This window comes from Sorex fumeus, unplaced genomic scaffold (genome assembly GCF_029834395.1).
Source record: "Sorex fumeus unplaced genomic scaffold, SorFum_2.1 ptg000129l, whole genome shotgun sequence".
NCBI lineage: Eukaryota > Metazoa > Chordata > Mammalia > Eulipotyphla > Soricidae > Sorex > Sorex fumeus.
In genome coordinates this window covers 8577062-8603254 of record NW_026606186.1, presented here as the reverse complement: position 1 = coordinate 8603254, position 26193 = coordinate 8577062, and the positions used below count along the sequence as shown (strand labels likewise).

Sequence of the window (26193 nt, the reverse complement as noted above, 5' to 3'; positions counted from 1 at the left end):
GCAAGAGTCACAGACAATTGTTCCTTTCAGTGCCCACCTGCAGCATTTGGATCCTGAAGCCACCTCCAGGCTCGGGGCTGAGATGGAGAGTGTGGCTGAGCGATGTCGGCCACGGGGCTTTGGGGGTGCAGCGTGAGGGCGTGAGGGCGCGGGGGTCATAGGCGGGGAGCGACACAGGGACCGCAGGGGCCTCCCCATCGGGAACTCGTGTCCCCTGCCTGACAGCCTCCCGACATCCACAGATCCAACAGGGCTGTAACCAAGGCAGGAGCGGGACCTGGGCCGAACGGCGCCCACTAGCAGCCTCCAGGGGGAAGCGTGTCAGGGGCCACCTGATCTCAGGATGGGTGGACTTGTCCCCTGAGCCCTTCTGTTTGGGGTGAAAGAGCAGCCGCAGGATAAGGGCAGGTGGGCCCACCGCCACTGTATGCGAGGTCCCCATTCAAGGTGTGGGTGAGGATGGTCCCTGGCAGGGATGGAGAACCGGGGCGGGGGATGGAGAGGCTTGGACTCAACACACTCATCCTGGTGAGAGGCACCCCCCAACTGAATCCACAATACTCTGACAGCCGCATACCCTCCCCCCTCAGCCCCCCATCTGTTGCCCCATCTCCCCAGGAATGGTCCCCCACCAAGAAGACCTGACCTAAGCACCACTATCAGGGTCCAACCTTCAAGAAAGCCCTGGCACCATTCTCCCTCATGTCTGAGCATCCCTGGCCTGTGCTGGAGAAGGAGTGGGTACACAGGCGGCCTCAACATCCACACCAGCTGGGCAATCCTCTCCGGCCCTCCCCGCCCTGCCCGAACCCCACGTGTCCCCCGCCACATAGCACGCACGCACGCACGCACGCAAGCATGCACGCTGGTTGGTCTGGGCAGGGCTCCCTCTCTGCCCTCTCGGGCCTCTTGCGGCCGGTCAGTGTTTTTCTTCTCTCTCGGAACGAACTTGACAGAACCAGACAGATGGAAATGATAAAATTAGAGCACAGCTTTCCTTGGGGGACAGCCCACAAACACTGCAGAGTTTTCCAGACAAAAGCCGCAGAGTGGATAACACGGGGTGGGGGGGCGTGGTGGGGGTTGTCCGCTACTCGGAATTCAGAGATGGTTCCCAGGAATCAGTAAATAAAGGCCAACGTGGGAGGGAGGAAAACCTGTCTGTGACGGAGCCCGGCGTGTCCCACAACTCAACAGGATCCGGTGCACACTGGAGGGGGAGGGGAGGGGCTGTTGTTTGCACCCTGGTTCCAAATTTCCGGGAGCTCCGGCCTGCCCGGGGTGAGGGGCTCCACGCTGCTCCTGGGGTCTGGTTCTCTGCAGGGCAGGGGAAGGCCAGGCGCGGGGGGAGGGAGCCCAGCCAACCGTAGTGGAGGTGGAGCGGGTGGGTCCCTGGCTGCGGCCCTGGTTTCAGTGGCTGAGGGGCAGCTGTCGAGTGCCCGTGGACAGATGCAGGAGTGCCAACGGCAGCCTTAGTACTGGAAAAGGATGACCTGCAAGAGGAGGGCAGGAGGAGCACTGAGACAGGAGACCACACTCCTCCGCCCCCACCTATGGCTCCCCGCCCCCATCCCCAGAAGTCCAGACAGGGGGAAGTGTGGAGTCCTGACCTGAGTCCAAAGCCTGGTTCTGGGCCAGAGAGACAACACAGCGGGGGGTGGGGGTGGGAAGCGCTCACCTTGCATGCGACTGACCCGGGTTCGGTTCCCACCACCCTGATGGTCCCCTGCGCACTACTGAGAGTGATCCCTGAGCCAGGAGTCAGCCCTGAGCACTGGTGGATGTGGCCCTCCCCAAGATAAAACAAAATCCTGGCTCTGTCACTGACTGGCTGTGTGATGCTGACGGGTGCTGGGTGAAGAGCTGCGCCTCCGCCTCCCGGGTAGGGGACTCCCCGCGGCTACCTCCTCTGAGGAGGGACGCTCCTGAGGCCAGAGAGGACGAAACCACAGTCCCTGGCTGCACCTGGACACAGCCTGGCCGCTGCCTCCCTGAGACACAGAGGGCAGCAGGGCAACCGCTTCCTGGACACGGTGGGGGCCCCTCGGCCAGGAGCCTGACAGTATGGGGGTCTTTGCCCCTGGCCCTCTCCCTCGTACCCTAAAGCCCTGGCCAGCCCCCAGCAGGTCTCAGAAACCTGGGGCAGCGCATGGTGGATGAGAGGATGTGTCCATCTTAGTCCAGTTAAGGAGAAACAAGTGGTCTGGGAACACGGAGAGGGGCTTCTGTGTTCTTGTCAGGAACATTATCTGCCCAGGTGGGCTCCCAGGAGGAGGGAGGGGGCGTCACAGGGAGGGGCTCCTGGAGGGTAACCATCAGAAAAGCCGACTGCTAAGCAGCACTGTCTGTGATGGGGAGCATTCCACGTGGGAGCACTCTGAACGTGGGCGCACTAAACACGAGAGCACTGCCTGCGTGCGGGAGCACACAGGAGCCTTTCACAGGGAGCACTTTCTGCAGGTGGGAGCACTGCCTCAATTGGGACTGCACGTGGGAGCACTCCCCTTTGCGGGAGCATTCCCTGGACGCAAGAGCACTATCTGCACCTGGGAGCACAGTCTGTGCGAGAGCATCATCTAAACATGAGCACAACCTTGCCCACACAAGCACTCTCTGTTTGCAGGAGCACTACCTGCATGTGGGAGCACTATATGCAATGGGAGCACTCCCTGTGTGTGGGAGCACTCTCCGTGCATGGGAGCACTGTCTGCCATGGGAGAACTGCCTAGGCTTGGGAACACTGCATGAGCATGGGAGCACTGTTTGTGCATGGGAGCACTACTGACATGGGGGAGCACTGCCTGCACCTGGGAGCACTGCCTACCCACAAGCACTGTCTATGCACAGTCACCCCTTGGCTTGGCGAGGCTCTCTGCACATGCTACTGCGTCCTCTCTCAGCTGGGTGTGGGGGTGTGGGAAGGACCGACATCCTGGTCTGTCCACAAGGACCCAAGTTCCTGTGTGTCCCAGGAGGAGGCATGGAGCGGGGCCCAGAGCTGCTGACTCCTGAGCTCTCACGGCTTCGCCTCCCCCAACACAGCCATCACTATTTGCAGGACTGGCTGAGGAGAGGGTCTCTCGAGGGGGCACTAGGGCCTCAGTCGCCCCTGTTGGGCCTGACCAGCAGCCTCCCATGCTTTCACCATGAGCTCCTGAGACAGGGCCAGGTTGAAACCTGCTTCTGGAAAGTCCTGTACAGACGTGGCCAGGCACAGCTGTAGTGGTGGTAGGGGGCGCTGCCCCCAAGTGCCCAGAGGCCCATTCCCCTGGTCAGGCTGGTCTCAGGCCCAGTCAGGCCCAGACCTGGGGACCTGCATCTCCTCTTAGCAAGGCTGGCTCAGGCCCGGAGGACCTGCACTGCCCACACCGCCCACCAGACTCAGGCTTGATCAGATGTGGACAAAGGTCCCGGTTAGCAGACAGACAGACAAGCCTGACAGGGGATGGACACAAGCCCAGGACGCAGGGGAAGATGCTCTCTTGCACGGAGCCCTTGGCGGTGGACTGGGAGACAGCTCAGCAGGACAGAGCAGCCCGACCCGGCCACACCCTGCCTCCGTGGACATCACACGGCTGAGCTGAACCTCCCGGGGACAAGGGCCCATTCTCTTCCCATGCTCCCGCTGGCCCTCCAGGTAACGCCCCAGAGCCCAGCTCACGGGGCCTGATCCCATCACTACCCCAGGTCACGCAGAACACCCCCAGGCTCCTGCAGCCGACTCCTCGGCCGGCTCTTCCAGGGAGCGCTTCTCTCCACTGAGGGCCCTTCTTGTCCCCAAGAGCTCCCCAGAGGTGGTGTTCTTGCCTCGCCCTGGTGGCCCTGTCCCCCTGGGGTACAGCTGCTGCTCTAAGCCCCTGCGCCAGCAATCCTGAGCAGGCCGACCACCGGCCAAGTGTGACAGGAAGGAGCAAGGCCAGGCTGGCCCCAAGGCAGGGATCACCCACGGGAAGGCCAGCCCTGCTCACGGACACAGGGTGCGCCCCCACCCATGGGCGCTGTCGCTTCATCAGGGCCTCGTTTCCCTTGGTGGGGGGAGGGGGGCAGAGCACGCGAACCTAAAAGGCAGCACCATCCCAGCTGAGTGGCCTGTGCGGATGTTCCAGACGCCCCCACCCCTGCCACAGCCCTGCCACTGGCTATACTCCAGACTGGCCAGGTCACCAGGGAGCCTGGGTCTCCTCCTCCTTCCCACAAGGATGCCCACCTCATACCCACAAAGCAGCATTCATCAGAGCAGAGGTGGCTGCTGACCCCAGGGTCGCGTTCCTGGGCGTTTCAGAGCGGGTGTCCTTGGGCCTGGCCCTGCAGGGAGCTGGCATAGGGCACCCCCGGATCCCGTGAACCCTCTGTCTAGCAAGGCTTCACCTCTACTCCCGGGGCACGCCCAACATGCAGCAGGCACTCAGCTGAGAGGCAGGGCGAGAGGGGAGTGACCGCAGTCCCCTGGCAGCGGGGGATGTTATCCCTGGGCCCCCCGCGTTCTAGGTGTGCAGTCAGGGGCTGGGCTTGCCCCAGTCACACACGTCACTGGGGTCCTTTAGGGTTGTTTTTTCGTTTGTTGGTTTGCATTCTGGGTCACACCCAGCGATGCTCAGGGGTACTTCCTGGCTCTGCACTCAGGAATTACTCTCCAGGGGGACCATATGGGATGCTGCGGATCGAACCTGGGTCAGCTGCATGCAAGGCAAATGCCCTACTCGCTATGCTATTGCTCTGGCCCCAAGGGGGGCCCTTTAGTTTGAAGGCCACTCGTGTTTTAGTGGGCCCTTGTCCTGTCTCCTGCTGTCACGAGGCCTGAGCCCCCTGCCTCAAGGTGGGCCACAGAGGGGGTGTCTCTGAGACGCCTCCCGTCCCACAGGGATCCTCCACCCACGGCTCTGCTCACAGCTTGGGGTGCCCCGCAGTCCTGGTGGCTCCCCCTACCCAGCCAAGCCAATGCACTGCAGGCTCGGGCAGCCCCCTACCTAGCCATCCTCTGGGTCGACTCCTGAGCAGTGCACCCCCGTGTCCAGCTCCCTCACCTGACCTGCTGTCCCCCAAGTGGCGCTGGAATTGCTGGGGCTGGGAACGGGTCCCCCTGCTCCTCTCCTTCTCGCACACTGACTCGGGGGCTGCAGGGTGAGCCAGCGTGGGTGCAAATCCGGGAAGGGAATAACTAAGTGCCCGGTTCTCCTCCAGGCCCGGAGACCCAAGTCCCCCAGGCCACAGTGGGGACACTTCTCAAGCCAGGGGCTGTCTCAGACCAGCGGCACTCAGAGCTCACTGAGACCTCTAGGGCTGAAGGGGGTCCTCCCCTCACACCCCAAGCTTCCACCCAGAGCCACTCCATCCTCTCATCTGTGCCGGGGTCCTGAGGCTTGGAAACAGGCTCTGAGTGCCTGCAGGGTACAGTGCTGGTATCTGAAACAACCAGACAGGGACCCGCCCAGGGGCCCAGGTCACTGGCCTTCCCCCCGGGCTCACCTAGCTCAAAATGAAAGTTTTGTTCCATGTTGGGGGGTCCCATCCATCGATGCTCAGACCTTATCTTGGCTCTAAACTCGGGGATCACTCCTGGAAGTGTTCAGGGGACTATTTGGGGTGTCAGGGATGGAAGCTTGTTTGACCAGAAGCAAGGCGAGCGCCCCACCCGCTGTATTATCACTCTGGCCCCACGCCCAACAGACAGGGTGGGGAAAAGGAAGAAGCAGCAGCAAGAAGTGGGGGGGGGGGGGTGTCGGGGGTCCGTGCTGATGTGTATAAGGGAGCCAAGATGAGGGTCTTGTCTCTCCCTCCAGACTGGGTCCTCTCAGGGCTGCTTTCCTTATCTCTGGTTCCACCCACCAGCCGGGGGTGACTAGACCCTCATGACCAGAGTGACTACAACACCACTGATGGGGCTGGGGGAGTGCCCAGGGGCCTTGGGCTGGGCTTTGTCCACGACTGTGCCTCAGTTGCTCCGTGCTGGCCTCTGAGTGTGCTGAGCAGAGAGCAGTGGCCCAGAAGCCACCAGAGCCTGCTGGACGCCAAGGCCCATAGCCAGAGCCCCACCCTGGCAGGCCAGTTCAAGCCCCTAGACCCCGGCAGGCTGTAGTTACCTTCTCGGCCCGGCTGGAGAGCGGCCCGTCCATGTCGGCCTTGAGGTGGACCGGGGGCGCGGTGTAAGGCAGCCGGCAGTGCACCTGCCCGCACTGGACCTGACCTGCGGACGAGAGAAGCCTCGAGCCTGTCCCCTGCCTTCCGCACAGCATCCTGGGGGAACCCGGGACTGGTGTCACCTCTGCCACTTACCCGCCGGGTGGCCCAGGGCCCCGTGCTCTGGGGAGGGCTCTACAATCTCTAGAGAGCATTGGTCACGATTCAGCCCAAGGACAGACCAAACACTCTCCTCTCGGTGGACCCCACACGCCCAGCTCCACCGGAGGCCCTCGGCGCCCTGGACCTCCCCCAGGGCCCTCCTCACCCTCACCACTTGCTCCAAGGCCTCTGCACTCAGGGGACTATTTGTTTTTGCCTTTGTTTTTGGTCTTGGGGTCACACCCAGTGATGCTCAGGACTTATTCCTGGCTCTGTGCTCAGGGATCACTCCTGGGGGTCCTCAGGGGACCAGCCGGGATGCCAGAGATCAAGCCCAGGTCGGCCGCAGGCAAAGCAAACACCTTACCCCCCTGTACTACTAATACTCCGCCTTCCAGGGGAGTTTCACCTTTATGACACTTTCCTGGACCACCGTGGGAACAGCTACAGTCCAACATCAACACCAGCTTGTCTCTACCAGACCTGTCCGCTGTTTCCTCCAGACCACTTACCATCCTCCAGATGACTCTCCCTTGGGGCTTTATGTGGTTGGTTTTGGGGATTCTTGGACCCCACCAAGAATTGCACCAAGGCGGTGCTCCACCTTGCAGGCTACGAGGGGCACCGTGCAATGCTGGGGGCGAACCCAGGCCTTCAGGCAGAGTGTGCTCAGTAGCACCTAGCGACCCCTCCTCTCCCAGGCCCCGCACTGTCAACCAGACAGCAAGCTCCAACAAGGAAAAAGGTTGCCATGTTTTTTAAATTTCTTTTTTTTTTTTTTTTTTTTTTGCTTTTTTGGGTCACACCCAGCGATGCACAGGGGTTACTCCTGGCTCATGCACTCAGGAATTACCCCTGGCCAGTGCTCAGGGGACCATATGGGATGCTGGGAATCGAACCCGGGTTGGCTGCGTGCAAGGAAAACACCCTACCCGCTGTGCTATTTGCTCTAGCCCTAGATTTCTGTTGTGGAGGATTTCCAGTACTTAGCATGAAGCACAAGGGCTAATAAGCGAGCACTCTTAGTGTATGTCTATATTTGATGAGTGAATCTCCTTAACTCTGTTCAACACCTCAAACTGCTGGGAGACAGGAAAGTTTTGTAACTGATCCTAATTTCTCTTTCATCACTTTGCCTTTTTTTTGGGGGGGGGGTCAAACCCGCACACCTGGCGATGCACAGGGGTTACTCTTGGCTCTGCACTCAGGAATTACTCCTGGCTGTGCTCGGGGGACCATATGGGATGCTGGGGATCGAACCCGGGTAGACCGCATGCAAGGCAAATGCTCTACCCACTGTGCTACTGTTCCAGCCCCACACTTGGCCTTTTCAATGCAGCCCATAATTTCTTTCTTCCCTACACTTCATGCTCTCTGGGGACAGAGGAAGACAGCCCTGAGCAGACTCATCCTTCATAAGGAACTTGGGTTTTTTTTTGTTTTGTTTTTGACTTTTTGGTGTCACACTTGGTGATGCTCAGGGGTTCCTCCTGGCTCTGCACTTAGGAATCATTCCTAGTGGTGCTCACGGGACCATATGGGATGCTGGGGACCAAACCTAAGTCAGCCGTGTGCAAGGCAAACCCCCTTCCTACTATACTATCACTCTAGTCCCCTCATAAGGAACTTGGAACAAGACAGCGGGCCTTCGCTTATTTGGGATGGGGGGTCAGGGGACACACTTGGTGGTGTTCAGGGCTTACTTCAGGTTCCGCTCTCAGGGGTTACTCCTGGCAGTGTTTTGGGGACCGTATGGGGTGCTGGGGTTCAAACCCAGGTCATACTGTCTCCCCAGGCCCAGAAAGCATGCCTTGAAGAATAAGGCAACTGTATGAAAGTGGAGACAAAGAGACTGGAGAGACAGTCGAGGGGGGTGGGGTTAAGGCACTGTCCTTGGACCTGGTTCACCCCAGTTTGATCCCTGCCACCATAAGCTCTCAAGCATTGCCAGGAGCACCCCAAGCAATACACTCACGCACACACAACACACATGTGCTCACCTACACACACACATATGCACACAAATTGGAGACTTTTGGTGGGAGAGAGAGGGGGCAACTGAGGATTAAGCCCAGGGTCACACACATGTGCTTTCTAGCTATGCCACATCTCATCATCACACAGAGGATTCCTTTCCTTTTCTTTCTTTCTTTTTGAATGTTGGGCCATACCAGAAAATGTTTGGGGGTTACTCCTCGTTCTGTGCTTTGGGGTCATGCCTAACAGTGCTCAAGGGGGGACCACACAGCATCAGGGTTCTAATCTGCCATCAGTGTCCTGCATATGAGTATGTACTCCAGTCCTCTGACCCATCTCTCCAGCCCAAGCTGGATGTTCCAAACCTGGGGTCCTCTAAGACTTCACAGAGAGCCTGACATTACATAGAAAACTATGGGTTTGGTTTCTTGGGGGTCTGGTTTCTAAGCATTTTTAAAATCAGATTCTAGGAGCCAAAAAGAAAAATATAGCAAGTAAGGCACTTCCTTTAGACGCCATGGGGACCACAGCCCGGGTTTGAATCCCTAGTAGCATCACACATGGTCCCTGACTCCCACCAAGGGTCAGGGGTCACTTCTGCCCTTCAGAGCACAAAGCCAGAAACAGTCCTTGAGCAGCCAGATGCAGGCCCTAAACAAATCTCTCCTCTCCCCAAATCAGATTCTACACCCTAAGGATGCGGGAAACACCTGTGCCCTGAGAAAACTGTAATGGGAAACCTCACTTTTCTGATTCTAAAACTCCCTTCAACTTCCTAGCACAACAGCTTCAGACATTTCAGGAGCTCGTGTGTTCAGTTAACCCCAAAGCAGAATGCTGAGATGACCCTAGGTCCCACAGGATGGAGAGGGTGGCCCCAACATCCTCCATGACTCTAGGCTGGCCAGGTTCCACCTCCGGGGAAGAGGAAGGATGCCTACATCCCTGCTCCCAGCATCACAAAGAGAGCTAAGCTCAGTCAACCACATACGTGGGCAGAGCCCTACACAACCCCAAGGGCCATGGCTCCAGTCCCAGACCCAGTGCTAGTGAGTGCTAAGCATTGATGCTCTCCGGAACCCCACACTGAGACAGCCTCGGAGATGTCTAAAGAGCTCTGAGCCACTGGAGCCACTGTGTAGAAAGGAAAGGGAAGGAAGGAACAACAGCACAGCAGGGAGGGCACTCGCCTTGCTGGCAGCCAAGCCAGGTTTGATCCCCGGCACCCCAAAGGGTCCCCCACGCCCTGCCAGGAATGATTGCTGAGTGCAGAGCCAGGAAGAAGTCTTGAGTATTGTTGGGTGTGGCCCTAAAACAAACAAAAATGATTAAAAATCTAAAAAAGATGGAGCTGGAGCAATAGTACAGTGGATAGGGCATTTGCCTTGCATGTGGCTGACCCGGGTTCGATTCCCAGCATCCCAGATGGTCTCCTGAGCACTACCAGGAATAACTCCTGAGTGCAAAGCCAGGAGTAACCCCTGTGCATTGCTGGCTGTGACTTAAAAAGTGAAAAAGAACGGGAATACAAGTCTCTCCTTAGATGGCTCAGAAACGGAGACCCACAAAGAAATTTGGCTTCTGATGGGCACCCTGATGTGGCAGGTAGGATGGTGCACCCTTTGCTCTGTCCAGCGAGAACCATCCCCCACTGCCAATCCAACAGTAGCGAAGACTGACACAGCACTTAGGGCGCACTGGAGAAGTTAGCTCGGTGGTCCCATCTAACACTGTTTGGAGACAGGAATCCTTGGGGTTCTGTTTGTTTGGGGGGGCATCACATCCAGCAGGACTCAGGGGCTACTCCTCACGGTGCTGAGGTCTCAGAGAAACACGGGGTGCTGGGGATGGACCCCAGGTCTCCCACATTGCAAAATTTCTGTTCAACCTATTGAACAGTCTCTCTATGTCTGTCTCTGTCTCTGTCTCTGTCTCTGTCTCTCTCTCTCTCTCTCTCTCTCTCTCTCTCTCTCTCTCTCTCTCTCTCGGCAGCCTGAGAGAGGAAATCTTATTATCCTCATTTTTAAAGGCATGGAAATAGCTAAACAGCTCATCCAGACTCACACAAATGGGGCTGGAAGCGGATCTGACACAGGATCCTCAGGGAATCCCGGGTCCTCAGGGAATTCTGGCTCCCAAGAATTGCCATTGGCAGCTGTTGGTTTCTTCATCTGTCCAGCAGGAGACGAGCCTTGGGCATTTCCACGCTGAGCAGCGTGTCTGGCACCTAGGCTGTGAGAGCACAGCCGACAAAGCTCTCTGATCTACTTGGCACCGGAGAGAGCAGGATTTGGTGGGCATGCGGTGGCCCCACAAGGGCTTTTCACTACATAATCACCACGGATTTTATGCCAGCATTCTTTTGCCCAAAGTGGAGACTCATCTGTTATGCAAAGATTTTATTATGCTGGTGTGACTGCAATACAGGGTGTGGCAATTATGTGTCGAAATTTGGTGCTTCTCTAGTCCCACACCACCTTTGAGGATGCAGTCAACACAAACAACCTCAAAGGGAAAGGAAATCTGCCATCAGTGCCTGCTCAGATCCCATGAAGGTTCACCCCTGTCCCCCCACCCCGAGAAATCCATGACTGTTTAGCGCCTCTCTACCCACCTACCACTCTGGAATGGGGGCCCCAGGAACACCAGGCTTTCATGTATTCTCTGCTGTATCCCTGGGCCCAGGACACAGAGGGCAGTTGAAAACATTTACCACGAGGCCACAGAGATAGTACAGCACCTCGATTGGAGTTGCATCCCTGCCATCCCATATGGTCCCCCAAGTCTGACAGGAGCCAGGAGTACTTCCTGAGTGCAGAGCCACGAGTAACCCCCCCTGAACATCGCTGAGTGTGGCCCAAAACAAAAACAAAAACAAAAAAACAGAAAAAGAATAGAAAGAGAAAAAAAGAAAGAAAGAAAGAGAAAACATTTACTGAGCCAAAGACGTGGCTTAGTGGCAAAGCATGTGCCTGGCATGTGTGAGGCCCTGACCACCGACACCACACGGAATATGTATATATACATATAACATCCTCTGAAGGATTAGGGAGCTAGATGGCTCAAGGGCTGGAGTGCAGCCTTACACGCAGGAGGCCCCAAGTTCGATCCCTGGCTCTGGTAGCCCCTAGCACCACTAGGTCCGAACACTGTTCACTTCCCTTGACCAAGGGTAGCCACGTGTAGCCCCTGGGCCCCTGAGAGCACTTTATGGAGACCCAGAATATGCGAATATATCCAGAAGTTCAGAGTCTCACAACCCAGCCAGCCAGGCATCAACTAGCACCCTAGTCTACTGGTGAGAAAACTGAGGTTTGTGAAATTCTCGTGATTTACCCAAGGCTCACAACCCTGGAAGTGCCCATCACCCTATCGTATCAACCCTATAATCCAGTCATCAGGATGCTTTCTACCTCCCTTGGCTTCTTTGCTGGCCTGAGCTGTTCATTTGCTAGAGGTCCGTGCCCAGCTGCTCCCTTTCCTCCACGCCTCGCCTGTGGGCTCACCACAATGACAGCAGGGCACAAGCGTGGGCCTCTCTTTCTTGTTCCCTTCTCTACCAGAATGCAGGGGACTGGACCCAGCTCGCTCTCTCCCTAGACCCGGGTCCGGCCCAGTGGGGAGTACGGGGCAAGGCGTTTTTATTGAATGGCAGCATGGAGTGCCTGCGGTAAAGGTAACAGACCCTCACCCTCGCACCCTCGCCAAAGACCGAGGGGCGAGTGCCCCAGGAGGTGCATGCATCTCACCCCACGCCCCCTCTCCCCCACCGGCCCAGCGGCCTGGACGTCGCGTTCACTTACTCTCGATGTAGCCGTGCAGGGTGACCATGCGCGCGCGCTCGGGGCTGCTGAACGGTGAGTAGTGGATGTCGTCGGACAGGGCGGAGGGGAGGCGGGACGGCGGCGCCCCGGAGGGCGGCACGGGGTGCTGCGGCGTGTGCTTTTTATGACGCGCCCGGCAATTTTGAAACCACACCTGCAACCACAGCACCGCGGCCTCAGCTCTGCGCGCGCACGGCGGGGACGCGGCCCGAGGGGTCCGGCTCCCGCAGCGAGGGTCCCGGGCGCGTCCCCCTCCTCCGCCCCCGTCCCCGGCGTCCCCCGGGCCCCACCTGGATGACCCTCCGGCTGAGGCCCGTCATGTCGGCCAGCTTCTGCAACGTCTGCGCGTCGGGGTTGTTATCCTGCGCGAACTGCGCCTGCATAACCTGCCGGGCGCGGCGGGGCAGTGAAGCGCGAGCGCGCGGGGCGCTCCGAGTCCGCGGCCCAATCAGAGACGCCGGACCCCGAGGCCACGCCCCCCGGCCAACCGCGGGTCCCGGGAAGGGGCGGGGCCAGAAGCTCTCTCCGCCCCCCACCCTCCCTTGAGGCCACGCCCCCGGCCCCGGGCCCGCCCGGGTACCTGCAACTGCTCCGCGGTGAACGACGTCCGTGCGCGCTTGGCCGGCTTGGGCTGACTGTCCTGCTCCGAGGGCACTGCCCCCTCCAGCGTGAGACCGTTCCCTGGGGGCGACACAAGCGGCTGACCAATCCCCATCTCTTTTAGTGGCAGCCTGGAAAGGGGGTGGGGGGGAGCTGGTCCCTGGAAGGGTCAGGAGCGGACCTGGCCGTGAAGCGGGACCCCCGGGTGCGATCCCTGAGCTCAGTCTTTGGGGAAGGGCCTTTGCACTCTGGACCTCCGCTCCACACGGATGCTTCTCTTTCCGTGGGCCTTTCTGTCTCACATCCCCGAGGGCGGGCGACATGACCCTGACCTTATAGCGGAGGAAACTAAGGCCCAGAAGGAAGAATGCCCAGACCTGTCCACTAGAATCCTCTACTGACTCATTCCAGGGCCCCAACTTGGCCTCCCCTAGCTAAAACAAGGCAGGGGAGAGCAGGGAAGTCTGCAGGTTACAGAAATGCAATCCTAATTTTGTAAAAATAAAATGGGGAGAATCAAAAAGGTAGGAAGGATCCCCATAAAGCCTTAGCGGTGGCCACCTAGCAGGATGTGTGAAGACTTTACCTTTCTAAGCCTGGAGGGTTTTGCAACAATCTTGTCACCTTATTTCTCTAAGGTTTAATATTGTTACTTGGAGTATATGTTAGATATTCTCCTCCCACCAACATTACTTTTACAATTATACTTGATACATTTCCATTTTACTTTTAGTATCTCATTTATCTGAATACAAAAGTAACGCACTCATTAAAAACTGGGAAAATTCAGATAAACCTAAGCAAGAAAATAGAAATCATCAGCAATTCCACCATTATTCACAATTTATTGTTTTCCTTTTAATTCGGAAAAAGTCTATATTTGGAGGTGGAGTGTATACAGATATACACTCCATTATATCTATATAAAAACAGAGATGGTGCATAGTAAAATATAGAAGGTGGTGGTATTTGGATAAATATTATTTGGGGGGCATACACGACCATGCTCAGAGTAAGCTCCCAACTCTGTGCTCAGGGATCACTCCTGTCAGGGGACCATATGGGATGCCGAGGATTGAACCAGGGATGTCCATGTACAAGGCAAGCACCTACTCACTGGACTATCGCTCTGACCTAGGAGCAATCTTTGCTTTTGTTTTGATTTTTCCCCTTAAACCATCTCATCTCATTTTTTTCCCCACGATAAGTATGTGTGTATTTAAAGAGTAAAACAATTGCATTAAAGGTCAATGGAGTTGATCCCAGCACCAAGAGGAGCTTTTAGCCTGACTCTGGGACCTCAGGTGGCCCTAGCTGGTCCACATGTAGGGTCACTGATATGGGAGGTATGGCTCCTGGGTTTCCAGTGCCTACCTGTCCTGACACCGAAGGTAGACCTTCACAGCAACCCCCTCTGAATTGCTCCCCACCTAGATTCATTCACCCCTGCAGGTCTGGAGGTGAGGCAGACACTTCGAGGTCTGAGCATCCCCAGAGCACTTTCCAGGGGAAATGGCAAATGGAGGGCACTCCGGCTCAGTAGCCTCCCGCCCAGGGGTCCAGATGAAGGGGGCTCTGGAGTTTGAGCTGGGAAAGAGCAGGGGATTTTGGGGAGGAGGGGAAGGCTGCTTCTTAGTCAGTCTTATCTCTGACATGTCACATCCACACTGCAGATAACCTGTACCTATTATCTCACCTCTGAAAAAGGGGGGGGGGCCCCTTCCTCAGGAGTTGATTGTAGGGATCATATCAAGTTATCATGACAGAGGGAAGTTAGCATCCCGGCTGGAAAGTTCTGGAAAGAGTGCCTGCCTCGCCGTCACTCTAGCCTCCACTCCTTTCTTCCAGCCCTCAAACCAGCCTTGCCCCAGCCCTCACCAAGGCTGAAAGACCTGTATCTATAATCGTTTTTTTTTTGGGGGGGGGGAGAGGGGAAAGTCCGCTATCAGAGCCAGAGGACTGGAGGGGTCATTCTAATCCAACATTCTTCTTATACAGAAAGGAGACTGAGGCCCAGAGAGGCTAGACCCTTCCTCTGCCCCCACCCCCGGCAACCCCCTCCCCTCGAGCATGCCAGGAGACAAACCCCAAGCAAAGGTCTCTTTCCTTCCAGTCCTGGATGAATCCCCCTTCCCAGTCTCTAGCTTGGAGCTGCCAGATGGGGAGTGAGATCCGGGATTGTTATCCCTCCAGGTCTCACCCACCGGGGCAGCTGGAGGAAAAGTGACCCAGCAGGGTGGTCCAAAGCCGGACTGTTTCGTCCTGAGCATCATCTCTAGGGACATCCTGGCTTTACCTGGGTGGCTCCCTGGTCTTTGAGAAGGTGCTCCCTCCATAGGCGGCAGCCCCATTCCACAGATTTCTCAAGAGTCTCTCTAGGGGATTGGAGTCGGCTTCTCTAGCAAACCGGGCAGCCAGAAACGCAAGCTGGGCGCGTCGCTCCCCGCGCGCTTCCTCTGGGGGGCGATCAAACGGGGCTCCTGGCGCCAGAGCGCCGGCCGCGCGAGGAGCGAGGTGGGTGGGGTGGGAAGGGCGCGGGGTGGGCAGGGGTGCGATCGGGTGCCCGGCGGGACGGGTGGGTACCGTTCTCCGCGGCCCTCTTGAGGTTCTCGATCATGGTGTCGTAGTGGATGCGGCACAGCACCTTCTCCTCCACCAAGCCGAACTCCTCGCCGGTGGAGAGCTGCCGCTTGCAGGAGAAGCAGGCGAAGCAGGCTAGGTGGTAGGCGTTGCCGCGCGCCCTCCGCACCCAGTCGCTGGCGTAGATCTGCCGCCCGCACCGCGCGCACTTGGTCCCGAACCGGCTGCGGGAGAACAGGGCAGAGGATGGCGAGACTCAGGCTCCCCTCTTCCCCGCGCCTGCCCCCGTTTCTTCAAAGCCCAACGCGCGCCTTCCACGGCGCCCTGAATTCGCCTCGATCCACCCACCCCTCGAGCGCAACTAAGCCCCACCTGGAAAATGAGAGGGTGGGTGGTTCGGGGTGTTTTGGTGGTGGTGTTTTGTTTTGTTTTACTTTCTTGTTGATGCTTTTCTGAGTTTTCCTAATTGTCTCTAAGGATCACTGACAGCTGTATCTCACACTCAAGCTGTGTACTCAATAAAACCTCTCTGGCTAGGGAAACTACAATAACAGAAACAATAAGACTATTTTTGCCCTCTTACCATCTGCCCAGCAAAGGTCCCAAGTGTTTGTGTTGACTGTGAGGCTAAGGAAACTCAGGACCACAGAGGTCAGGAAACTTTCACAAGGTCACACAGGTGGCAAGGGTAGAGAAACCAAGCAAGCCTGATTCCAGGGATGAATAAACTCAAAGCGAAGAGAAGCCTGGAGTTTTGCGGAAGCAGAGACAGAGAACGCACTTACTGGCTTTGTGACCCTGCACAAATGATTTGACTCCTCTGAGAGCTCACATTGCTTGCCCAGAGAAGAGGCCAACAGCAGTGACCGCGAATTATTTAGTGCTCTGTGCTCCGGTACTACTCAGCTGGTCAGACTCTGCAGTCACATGCCTTTCTAACAATGGCTGAAAACACACACACCCACACCCACACACACACACACACCAGACCAGTTGTCCCTCCCCAGAAAGCCTCCTCCCCTCTTTCCTTCTCCTGCTTCCACCATCAGACTTGGAAGCACCTCTGGAAAGCAGCCTAAATGGGCTTCACCTGGCTGCTGAGGTCAGCTCACAGCACAACCCCTGCGTGCCAAGGAAGGCTTGTTCTGAGTGACTCAGCCTGTTCCTGCTCTTTTAGCCTCAGTTTCCTCTCATGCACACTGGGATTTCTGCCACCACACACTGTGTCTGGTCCCTTAAATTTAGAAGCTGAAATCTTGCCACTCCTTCTCCTCCATCCATATCCTTTCAGAAGTATCTGAGGCCCCATCATCTCCTCTCCACTGCCCTGGGTAGGCTGCACAGGCTGGACCTTCCCAGTCAGCCCTTCCCGTTTCCAAGGAGCCCCCCCACCCCCTCTCCCCTGTCGCCCTGAGGCCTGCAGAGTGCATCTTGGATCCTGCACCCTCCCCTGCCCCGCTCCAATCCTTGGCGGTTCCGCTCTGTCCTCAGGGTCTCATCCAAGAGCTTTGGCAGTCCACAAAGCCCAACAGACCACATCCTCTCCTCTCAGACCCAAACACTAATCTTCCTCCAGGGGTGGGGGAGGAGCAGGCCCAAGTCAGCCTGGGTCCTGGAGGGCCCCTCCACGGTACTTTTCCCTGGCTCAGGCCTTCCCCCCCACCCCTCTAGACACAAACCTGCTAGTCCCATCCAGAAGCTCTGTTGCAGCACTTACCTCTCCGTGTTTGGCTCCTCACTCCCCTGACTACCCTTGCCACCAGGTAGAGAACTGGGAAGACTTACTTGGGCGACCCCACTGCCACCCAGAGCCTTGGCACAGGGAACCAGTTAGCCAAGGCACCCGTTTGTTGGTTATAGTCCTGACCACCTCGGTGAGTGCAAGAAGCAACAGTCCAAGGGTTGCAGAACCCTCTGATAAAGGACCCACAACATCACTCTTTTGGGACCAGGGATGTAAGGGTCAAGGAGGGCTTTCACTAGGTTCGGGATTTGGTTCACTGAGGATGCACTGAGCTCTGGCAATCTCCTTACGCTCCCACTCTCGAAGCTGAGGCAAGCTCGCGTCAGACGCACTCGGTTTTCCTTGGTTTCCGGGGATGAATCCTACACACCCAGGGTTCATTACTTAATTCTGGAGGAAAGCAGGGAGGAAATCAATTCTGCTCAGTCAGTGCAGACCTGCTCCCCACCCCCAACCCATGATGGTCCCTCCTGGTTACATAAGGGATGGCTGTGTCCAGGTTGGGAGCACTTTCTGGCTTGAGCCAGAAGGACTGAGGCAACAGATGTATGCAGAGCCCTGGCTGCAGTTGGCAGCCTGGAATAGGAGCCATTGTAACATCCCTCCCTCCCACAGCTCCCACTGCCTTTCACTGCGGCAACCTGAGGTAGGAACTCTGACATGCAATTTGTAAGCGGGCAAATGACTTGTCCAAGACCACCACACGTGAGCTCCTCATAGACTGAAGCCCCCTCTGGAGAGATTTAAAGATCTAGAGCTCATGGGTAGAGAGGAGTAAGGCTGATTTAGGATCGACCGACCGGAAAGGAGCCAGGTCTGAAGGTGGCCCCTACGGAGGGGCCGGCGTGGGAGGGAGGGGGTGCTAGGACGGAGGCCAGCGGGCACCACCATGCTGGGCAATCTGGTGATGCGCGGGAGTGTCCCTTCCCAATCTGCACACAGCACACTCGGCTCTGTGGGTCTCCCCAATGCCACCAGCTATACATCCACAAGACTCCTCAAATCTCCAGGCTCTCTGAGACCCGGTTCCTACACTCCATTCTCTTTCAGTGCTTCCAGCAGCGCCCTCTCCAAACCGAGCACGGCCACCCCACCTAAATGACAAGCTCTCTCCCTCTGCGCGTCCCTCCTGGTGCCAGGCACTGTCCCCAGCCGCAGGTCCTCCCAGTGTTGATCGAGTGCTCCCGCGGGCCAACGAAACAACACTGTCGCTTGACCCCCCCCCCCCAGCATGACCGCGACGCTGGGTTGGGGGTCCTCCCGGGCTGCTTCGAAGTGTGCCCACTGCCCGCCAAGGCCAGGGTCTGCAGCGCACACAGTGGACAAGAGGAGGCTTTCACTGATTGGGATTCTAGCAAACCAACGGACTTCGGACTCCGGCGGCTCAGCCGCCGAATTCCAAATTCCGGGAACAGCGAAATCCGGGGAGCGAGCGCAGAGACAACGAAACTTCAAGAAAGGGGCGTTTGGGAGCTCCTCCCGAGGGCGGTGCCGAAGCGATTAGGAGGCTCCACAAACACCCCCTAAGCCTGGTGCTCTCGGGATCCCCAGAGCCCAGGCACCCACAACCGAAGGGCTTTGGGGTTGACAAGAAGCTCAGTGTGACAACTTCCCGGGAAACTGAGCGCGGCACATTCCCCGTGCTCCCCTAGCACCGCTCCCCTAGCACTGCGCTGAGCAGAGACTTCGGCCCACAGGGCTGTACCCGGGTGCTGCGCCTGACCAGGGTACGCTCGCTCGCTCCACCCGCCTATTCCAGAAGCACTTAGGAATCATCTGCTGGAAGAATGAGCCTCTGCCCTCTGAAATTTCGCTCGCATCCCTGCCTGTACTGCAGGGCGACCTCACCTCTGCACACGTACAAGGGAAAAAGCCCAAGTGAACTACAGAGCAGTGAGCCGAGCCCCACCTGAACCCCTCAGATCAGTCTTATTTTGGTGGGCCTGCTCACTTGACCACCTTAGACGCTAGGAGGCTAACAAGGAGATTCGGTTCCTCTCTCCTGCTCAGCTCCCTTCGTATCCCCTCAGATTCCTCTCCGCTGAACAACCCTTAAGGGAAGACGTGAGGCAGAAGGAAGCAAGGAGAAGGGGGAGGGGGGAAAGGAAAAAAAACAGAACCAGCAATTAAGAGGTTAAAAAGCCCAGCACCACGGAGGTCCCGGCCTGAGGCCCCTCCCTAACTCTACTCTAAGCTCTCCCCAACATCTGTCCCCCAACAGCTGGCGGCTGCTGGGCCAGCTCTCTGCCGCGGTGGGGGGCCGCTTCCCAGCACCGCATTTCCCAGGGGACTCTGGCTCTGGGGGAGGGGTGGGGTTCTCCCCCTGGAGCCCCCTCCTCCTCCCAACGAGTACTGGGGCTCAAGGAAGGCCAGAGTAGGATAAAGACTTGGGCTAACATGCAGGGGACAGCAGCACCAGGATAGGTCTGAATCCTACCCCCTCAAAAGGCAAGGAGAGGTCCTTAACGCTTAACTCCCTGCTCCCAAGGTCAAAGGCCTGGGAGTAGCCAAGGTGACCTGATCCTGGAGTCCAGTGCTCCTGGCCCAGGTCTCTGAGGACACTCCTGAGTGCATGTTCCCACAGGACCCATCTAGGGGCACAGCGGGTGCTGCTTGGGTGAAGAGCCCCCTCAATACCCCCCCACCCCCCAGGGCGCAGACACAGCTGGTCTAGGGCAGAAGACTTCTTCAAGGATGCACTGGGATGGGGGCAGGGTGGTGACTCAGACTCTGCCCTAGGAGCCTCAATTTCCCCTCCTCTAACATGGGGATGAGGAGACAAACATGCTCCCAGGGCAGGTTTTCGCATTAAAGGAGATAAAGCATGGGAAGGGTTAACACAGTTGTAGCTTAGGAAGCTCTTGCATTCAGAGAACCGGAGTCTTCCTCCCCTCTCTTCCCCCTTCCTCCTCCTCCCACACCCTCGTTCTCCCTGGGCAGGTCACTTTCCCTCTCTCCAGGGCCACTGGCCTCCCCTGGTACACAGTTGGCACGGTGCTTCAGGATGCCATGGGAACAAGGCACACAGGATTGTCCGGTCCCATTTAGGGGTGGGGTGGTAAAAGCAGGTCCGTGGGCTGTGGGCAGGAGGAAGCTATCTGGGGGTGCAGCTGCTGAGTCCAGGGAAGCTATAAGTGCCCCCAAAAGGAACCTCATCCCTACCCCTGACCACGCCTTTGCTTCACTTCTCCAAAGAAAAGGGAAAGGGAAACAGTGCGTGCAGAAGCAACCAGAAAGCACAGTCACCTCCCGGTCAGTCTTTGGTTTTGGGGGGTTCTTTTTTTGCTAGGACTTGGGGGGTTCCAGAGGCAGTGGGAATCTGCTGAAGGCATGAGAACTAGTGAGATGCTGTGTAGAGGGAAAGCTGGAGAAACTGAGGCAGAGAGCAGGAGGGCCAGCACCTTGCAAAGGGCACAGAGCCAGGGGCAAACCAAGTCCTCCCAATAGGCAAATCAGTGGGCAGGGCACGGGCCTCTGGCCACCCCCAGTCTCTGAGATCTTTAGTAATCTTGGGGTAGCTTCTGAAGCTCCAACCTTCTGAGTACCAACACAAACGGCCAGGTGACATTGAAGACAGGTCTAAGGGACAGTGTCTTGGAGGGGACACATGGGATGGAGGACTTGGAGAAAGAGGGGACTCAGTATCCCCTCCATGAGCTCCCCATTCGGCTCCCTGATGAGAGACCTCGGCGTTGCTGGTCAAGCACTCCAGTTTGTACTCTCCACAGACCCCTGACTCTGGGCTTCAGGAAAGAGAGAAGTCAAGCATTTCAGGGCATAGCTCCTAGTGGACCCTAAGCTCTGCCCTCTCAGCCCCTCCTCCATTCATATTCTCCTTGGGGCCTGGGTGTTGCTCAGAGCAGACAGCAGTCCCTGCCTGGCACTGCCCAGACCTTTCCTTTCCCTTTTTTGTGGGTTTTATTATTTTTGTTACAGGTGGGGCTTCCAGGGATGGGCTATGCCTTCAGGAGATCTAGGGGCTGGGTGAGTCAGGGCAGGGAGGGCGTGGGGAGGTGGGGGAGGTGTGGGGTGTGATCAGACGCACCACTAGTTCTTTCCCTCCAGAAATCTGTTTCAGTTTTACTTTTGGAGCTCTTAGGAAGGGGCACTGGGAAAGGATTAGCACTCAGAACCGGGAGCCCAAGAGCGGCTGGCCTGGTCCTTTTCCTCTTCAAACATGCCTACAAGGGGTTATCTGAGTTGTCCCCGCTGTGAAGAGTGAGGACAGTGACAATCACAGCACCCAGAACACTTGCAAGTTCAGGAGCCTCCATGACCTCCCAGTCCTGACCTTCTGGATCACTCCTAAGGGACGAGCAAGAGGGAGTAACGTGACCATCCATGGTCACATAGGGTCACCCAGTGATCCAGGCTCTGCTGCTCCCCAAGTCTGGAGCCCACTGGGGTGAGAAGGAGGGGCTCAGCACATTGAGGAGGGGGACTCTAGAGCTTGTGGGGGGGCCGAACAATGGAGTCAGAGCCTGAGTTTTAATTCATCCTTCGAGTTAGCTAAGCCCAGCACACAAAACAGCTCGGTCCAGCTGAGCATGAGCTGGGGCTGGAAAAGCAGTGGGCAGGTAGCCTCGGAGGATTGCAAGGTCCATGGTTTTTCCCGTTTGGAGAGACCATTCTGCTCCCTTTCCCAGGCGGGAGCCTTGCCCCAGTTAGTCTGTGGGTTCGAGAAACTCCACACCGGCAGCTTGGCACAGTGGAGCCAGGCCTGATGCAGGGGAGTGGAGAGACGCAGTCCCCACCCTCGGATCCCTGCTCTGGCTAACCAACAGTCAGAGGGGACGGTGTGGAGAACATCACCCTGACTCCATCAGACCACCCCTTCTGGTACATGCACACAGCCTCATCCCAGTACCCCAATCCACATTCCACCGGCCCCCTGGTTGGCAGTGTTTGCCAGAGGCTCAGAGGAGGCAAGGGTGGGAATTCAGAATCCTCCCGCTTGCATCTGATCCTCTTCAGAGGGAACCTTGTCCTAGTTACCCTGCTTTCTCTTTCACACGCGTGCACACGCAAAAGGCCAATAGGCACAGAGGGCATCTTGCTCTCCTGGGCAAACCAACTGAAAGATAAAACTTGCCCAAAAGGACCCCCAACCCCCGTGCCCGCACCTGCCTGGTGGTGAAGCAGCCCCACCCTGACACGCACTCCTGACATGTCGAGCCCCTAGTAGAGCCCCCAGGGCACCTTTCCCCACCACCCACACAGAACAGTCCAGAACTTGCACATCCTGCGTGGTTGCCCCAAACCATGACAGCCCCAACTGCTGCCAGCACCATGCCAGGGGTGGGGGCTTTCGTCCCCTTTCCTGAGTCTGGGGATCCTTCTGAGCCTGGCGGGTTGGTGGGGTGGGGGTGAGGGGCTCTCCCCAAGAATGAAGCCAGGACCTGGGGAATGAAGTTGGGGAGAAAGCTTTCCTCACTTGACTGGGAAAAACCTGGGGAATAGGGTCTGTCCCAGGAGGGTCTTCCACACGACTCCCATAGCCCTCGGGGGCTGGGTCAGCTTCAGCTCCAGCAACGGGGGAAGTGATCGGGCGAGAGCTTTGCCCCTGACCTCGCAGTGACCTCGACCTCATGACCCCAACGGAGTATAAGCAGTGCTTCGATCTCAAGCTGTTGAGGGGAAGCCTGGCTGTGTGCGAGCTGAGCTGCCCGGTGGGGCGCAGGCAGGGCAAGCTGGGGTGTGCCCACCCAAGGCCCTGGCTGCCTGCAGCCCTGGCTCCCCCGTTTGTCCCCATCATCTATAAAGTCACACCCAGGGAGACTACGCTGGAACTGGGACGGAATTGGCCACCGGGCACTTGCACAGGACGCCAGATTAGAAATGCACCCCTGCAGCGACGCCAGAGTCTGAGCCTGACACGCACCAAGGTGGGACTGGGATATGGATGGAATCTGAGGCCCTTGTGAGGCTGGTGCTTGGTCTCAAACCTTAACCACGCTTAAGTGAGCCAGGGAGGGCCAGGGCCAGGACCCGGACAAGAATTGGGGCTCAGTTCAGAATCCTGCCGCGGAGAGAGATGGATTGGCACAGGCTGCAGGCAAAGGAGGTGGGAACCCCCGAGCTGGCGCGCACTGGGCGTGCAGCCTGAGCTCTGGCTGGGACCGGCCCGGATCGGGGACCTAAGCCGGAGTACCAGAGCTCCACGTGGGCGCTGAAGCTCAGAAACCCGGAGCCTGGAAGAGTCACTTCCAAGCCGAGACGCACGGCCAGAGACGCAAACGAAACCCAGTGGGGCGCAGGAACCGGAGGCGCATGCATCGCGGGCGGGGACCTGCGCCGGCGGGGGCGCGCGGCCGACCGGGAGCTCCTGGGTGGTGGCGGCGCCGGGAGCCGGGGGTATGGGTCCGCACGACACAGCGGGACAGCGGGTGCGGGACGCAGCGGGGACGACGGCGCGAGGGGGTGCGGCGGGATGCCGCGCTGGGCGCCACTGCGGACCGGCGGCCCGCCGCCTACCTGAAATAATCCATCTTGCAGAAGATTTCCTTGTTCTTGATGTAGCAGCTGTTCTGCTGTCTCAGCGACGTGCGACACACAGAGCACTCGAGGCAGCGCACGTGCCAGATGAGGTTGTTGACCTGGGGAGGGGGCGGAGGTGGGGGGCGGCGGCTCAGCGCGGGCCTCTTTTCACGCGGAGTTGCGGGGAGGGGGCGTTGGGGAGGGGGAAACGCCGTCGTCGTCCCCCCCCACCCCCCACACACACACCGTCTCATTTGCAGACACAGTTCAGGAGCTGTAAGGGACTTCCTCACTTTTCCTCCCTAACCGGGATGCTCTCTCGGGGAGGTGAGAATTAAAAAACCTCTCCCCGTTTTTTCCCCCCAGACTAGGGGGTGGTACCGGGCGGGGGGGGGGGGGGTTGCCCGCTGGGAGGCACAGAGAAAAGCGAAGACCCGATGCCACGTACTCGGGAAGCCTCGGGGCCAGGATTCGTTATGACACGTACCTGGCCTGTTGGGGGCTGCGACTCCCCCTACCCCCGGCCAGCCCACACGCGCCTCACCTTGAGCAGATACCGGTCCAGGATCTCGAGGCCGCAGCTGGAGCAGATGTTCTTGCCGGCCGAGGGCACGGAGGAGGCGGCAGAGGGCGGTGAGCAGACCGACGGCGTGCTGGGCGTACAGGGAGACGCCCGGCCTTCGTCCTTGTCCAGAGCCCCCGCCAGGGCCTCGGCGTCCGACTGCGCCTGCAGATGCGGGCACAGGCGGGGCGCAGGGCCCTGAGCCGAGCGCCCGAGCCGGGCGCCCAGAGTCGCTGCGGCGGCCGATGCTAACCCTGCGCATCCACGGACAACGAAATCCCCCCCAGACGCCGCGCTGGGGGCTCGAGGACAAGAATGTGAGGGCCTACGGGGTAGGAAGAAGCGGCTCCAACTCTGCGCACCCGCATCCGGGGGGGCCGGGAGCGGTCAGATACCTCATTCCCGGCCCTGAACACCCCCGGCCCAAAGAGAGCGTTCCCCGGCACATGGGCCCCCGAAAGCCGGGTCACCTCCCCAGGATTGGGCACGGAACGCAGCGCCGCGCAAACTCACCATGGCCGGCGGCGCGGTCCCTTCAAGGCAGCGGGTGGTCGCTTTGCAGCCGGACCCAGGCTGGGCCATCACCTGGGGGAGGGGGGAGGGAAGGCAGGCGGCTGCGGCTGCCGAACTGGCTTCGCTCAGCCAGAGCCCAGCGCCTCCCCGCGCCTGTTATATAAACCGGCGCGGAACAATGAGTCCTAACTTTGTAGTGGGCATTTAAAACCCTTCCCCACAAAAGCGGTGTCTCTCTAATGAAGCAATTTGAATTTGGATTGGATTTTTCCCTCTCTCTCCCCCTCTCCCTGCACTTAACCCGTGGCTCTTGAAGTAATCGCTTAGTTCCCTTGCAATCCAAGCCTCTAAGGGGGGAAAAAAAACACGCGCACACACATAAACTACCTGCAATTAGAAATTGTCGTGAATGCCCAAGATAAGAGGTAGCCAGAGTGTCAATTCCAACTGTCAATCAGTGAGATCCATCAGGCCGCCCAAAGAATTGCAAATTTGATTTTTTAATGGTAGTAATTAAAAATCGAATTTTTTCTCCTTCCACCCCCTCCTTCCCTCGCTCCCTTTTCCTCCTCTCGGCACAAAATGCAAAAAAGGAGAAAAGGGAGAAAGAAAGAAAATAAAAAGGAGATAGAGGGGAGGGGGGCGTTGGAGGAAAATAAAACCCTGCGCGCTAGGAACATCGGCGCGCGCGTGGTGGAACGGATGCGGCGGTGACGGCACGGCTCCGGCGCCCTTCGAGGGCTGCTCGCGGGGAAACCCGGAGCGAAACCGGGGCGAGATCGGAGGGCGCGACGGGACCCAAAAAGAGAAAGCCGCGGCGGCCCAGAGCAGGGCCGAGCACGCCGCAGTCCCTCGGCGCGCCCGGGATGGGCCCCGCGTCTCGGGATTCTCCGCGCGGCGCCCGCACAACCCCCGGCGCATCGGCGCTATCAGCGCCTATTCAGACGGACAATACCCGCCTCGCCTCCTCTTGATTCGCCTGTGTCTTTGCTAAATCGCTTTTTGAGAAATTCCTCCAACATTTGCATAATGTGTTCCCGCTTTCCGAGACCCCCCCTCGCGCTCGCGCGCGCTCACACACTCCCAGACACACACTCGCGGGCGCACCCCCGCACCCCCGCGCCCCCTCCTCCTCCCCGCGGCCGCCCGCCACCCGGCCTGGTCCGCGGGGGTCCGGCCGCGGCCGCGCTCCTGCATCCCCCGGGCCGGCTCACCTGGTCGGTGGCGGAGCCGCCCTCGGCCGGCAGCCGGCAGCCCTCGGGCAGCGCCGGGGCCGCGTTCTCATGCTTCCAGTACATGGGCCGGGTCGCGGCGGGCTCCGCGGGTGCGCAGCGCCCGGAGCCGCGTCCGGGGGGGCCACGGCCGCGGCGCGAGCCGAAACTGAAGCACGAGCAGTGGCAGAGAGGAGGCGCCGGTCCCGCAGTCCCGGGCCCGGCCCCAGCCCTCCGCCCCGGCCCCGGCCCGCGCGCAGCCCCGGCCTCCCCGGCTGCAGCCGCCGCTGCCTCGGAAGAAGGTCCCGACAAACTTGGAGAGGCCCCCGCCCCCTCCTGCGCCTCCTCCCAGCTCTCTTCGCAGTCCTCCTCCTCGTCCTCGTCCTCGTCCTCCTCGTCCTCGTCCTCCTCCTCGTCCTCCTCGTC

At 58.6% G+C, this 26193-nt stretch overlaps 1 protein-coding gene across 2 annotated transcripts; it reads right to left on the bottom strand.

Annotated features, from left to right (window-relative positions):
* Positions 1-1344: 1344 nt before the first annotated feature.
* On the bottom strand, positions 1345-26106 carry LHX6 (LIM homeobox 6). Of its 2 annotated transcripts, XM_056138652.1 has the most exons (10): positions 25771-26104; positions 24557-24628; positions 24026-24208; positions 23479-23600; positions 15264-15484; positions 12661-12761; positions 12371-12466; positions 12060-12234; positions 6081-6184; positions 1345-1493 (listed from the first exon to the last, which is right to left on the bottom strand). In XM_056138652.1, the coding sequence occupies exons 1-10, from the start codon at positions 25852-25854 to the stop codon at positions 1473-1475; spliced, it is 1179 nt and encodes a 392-aa protein (XP_055994627.1). In that variant the 5' UTR covers positions 25855-26104; the 3' UTR covers positions 1345-1472. The 2 variants fall into 2 exon arrangements, with proteins under 2 accessions (XP_055994627.1, XP_055994628.1); XM_056138653.1 differs by lacking the exon at positions 6081-6184 and having other exon boundaries at positions 25771-26106.
* Positions 26107-26193: the final 87 nt, after the last annotated feature.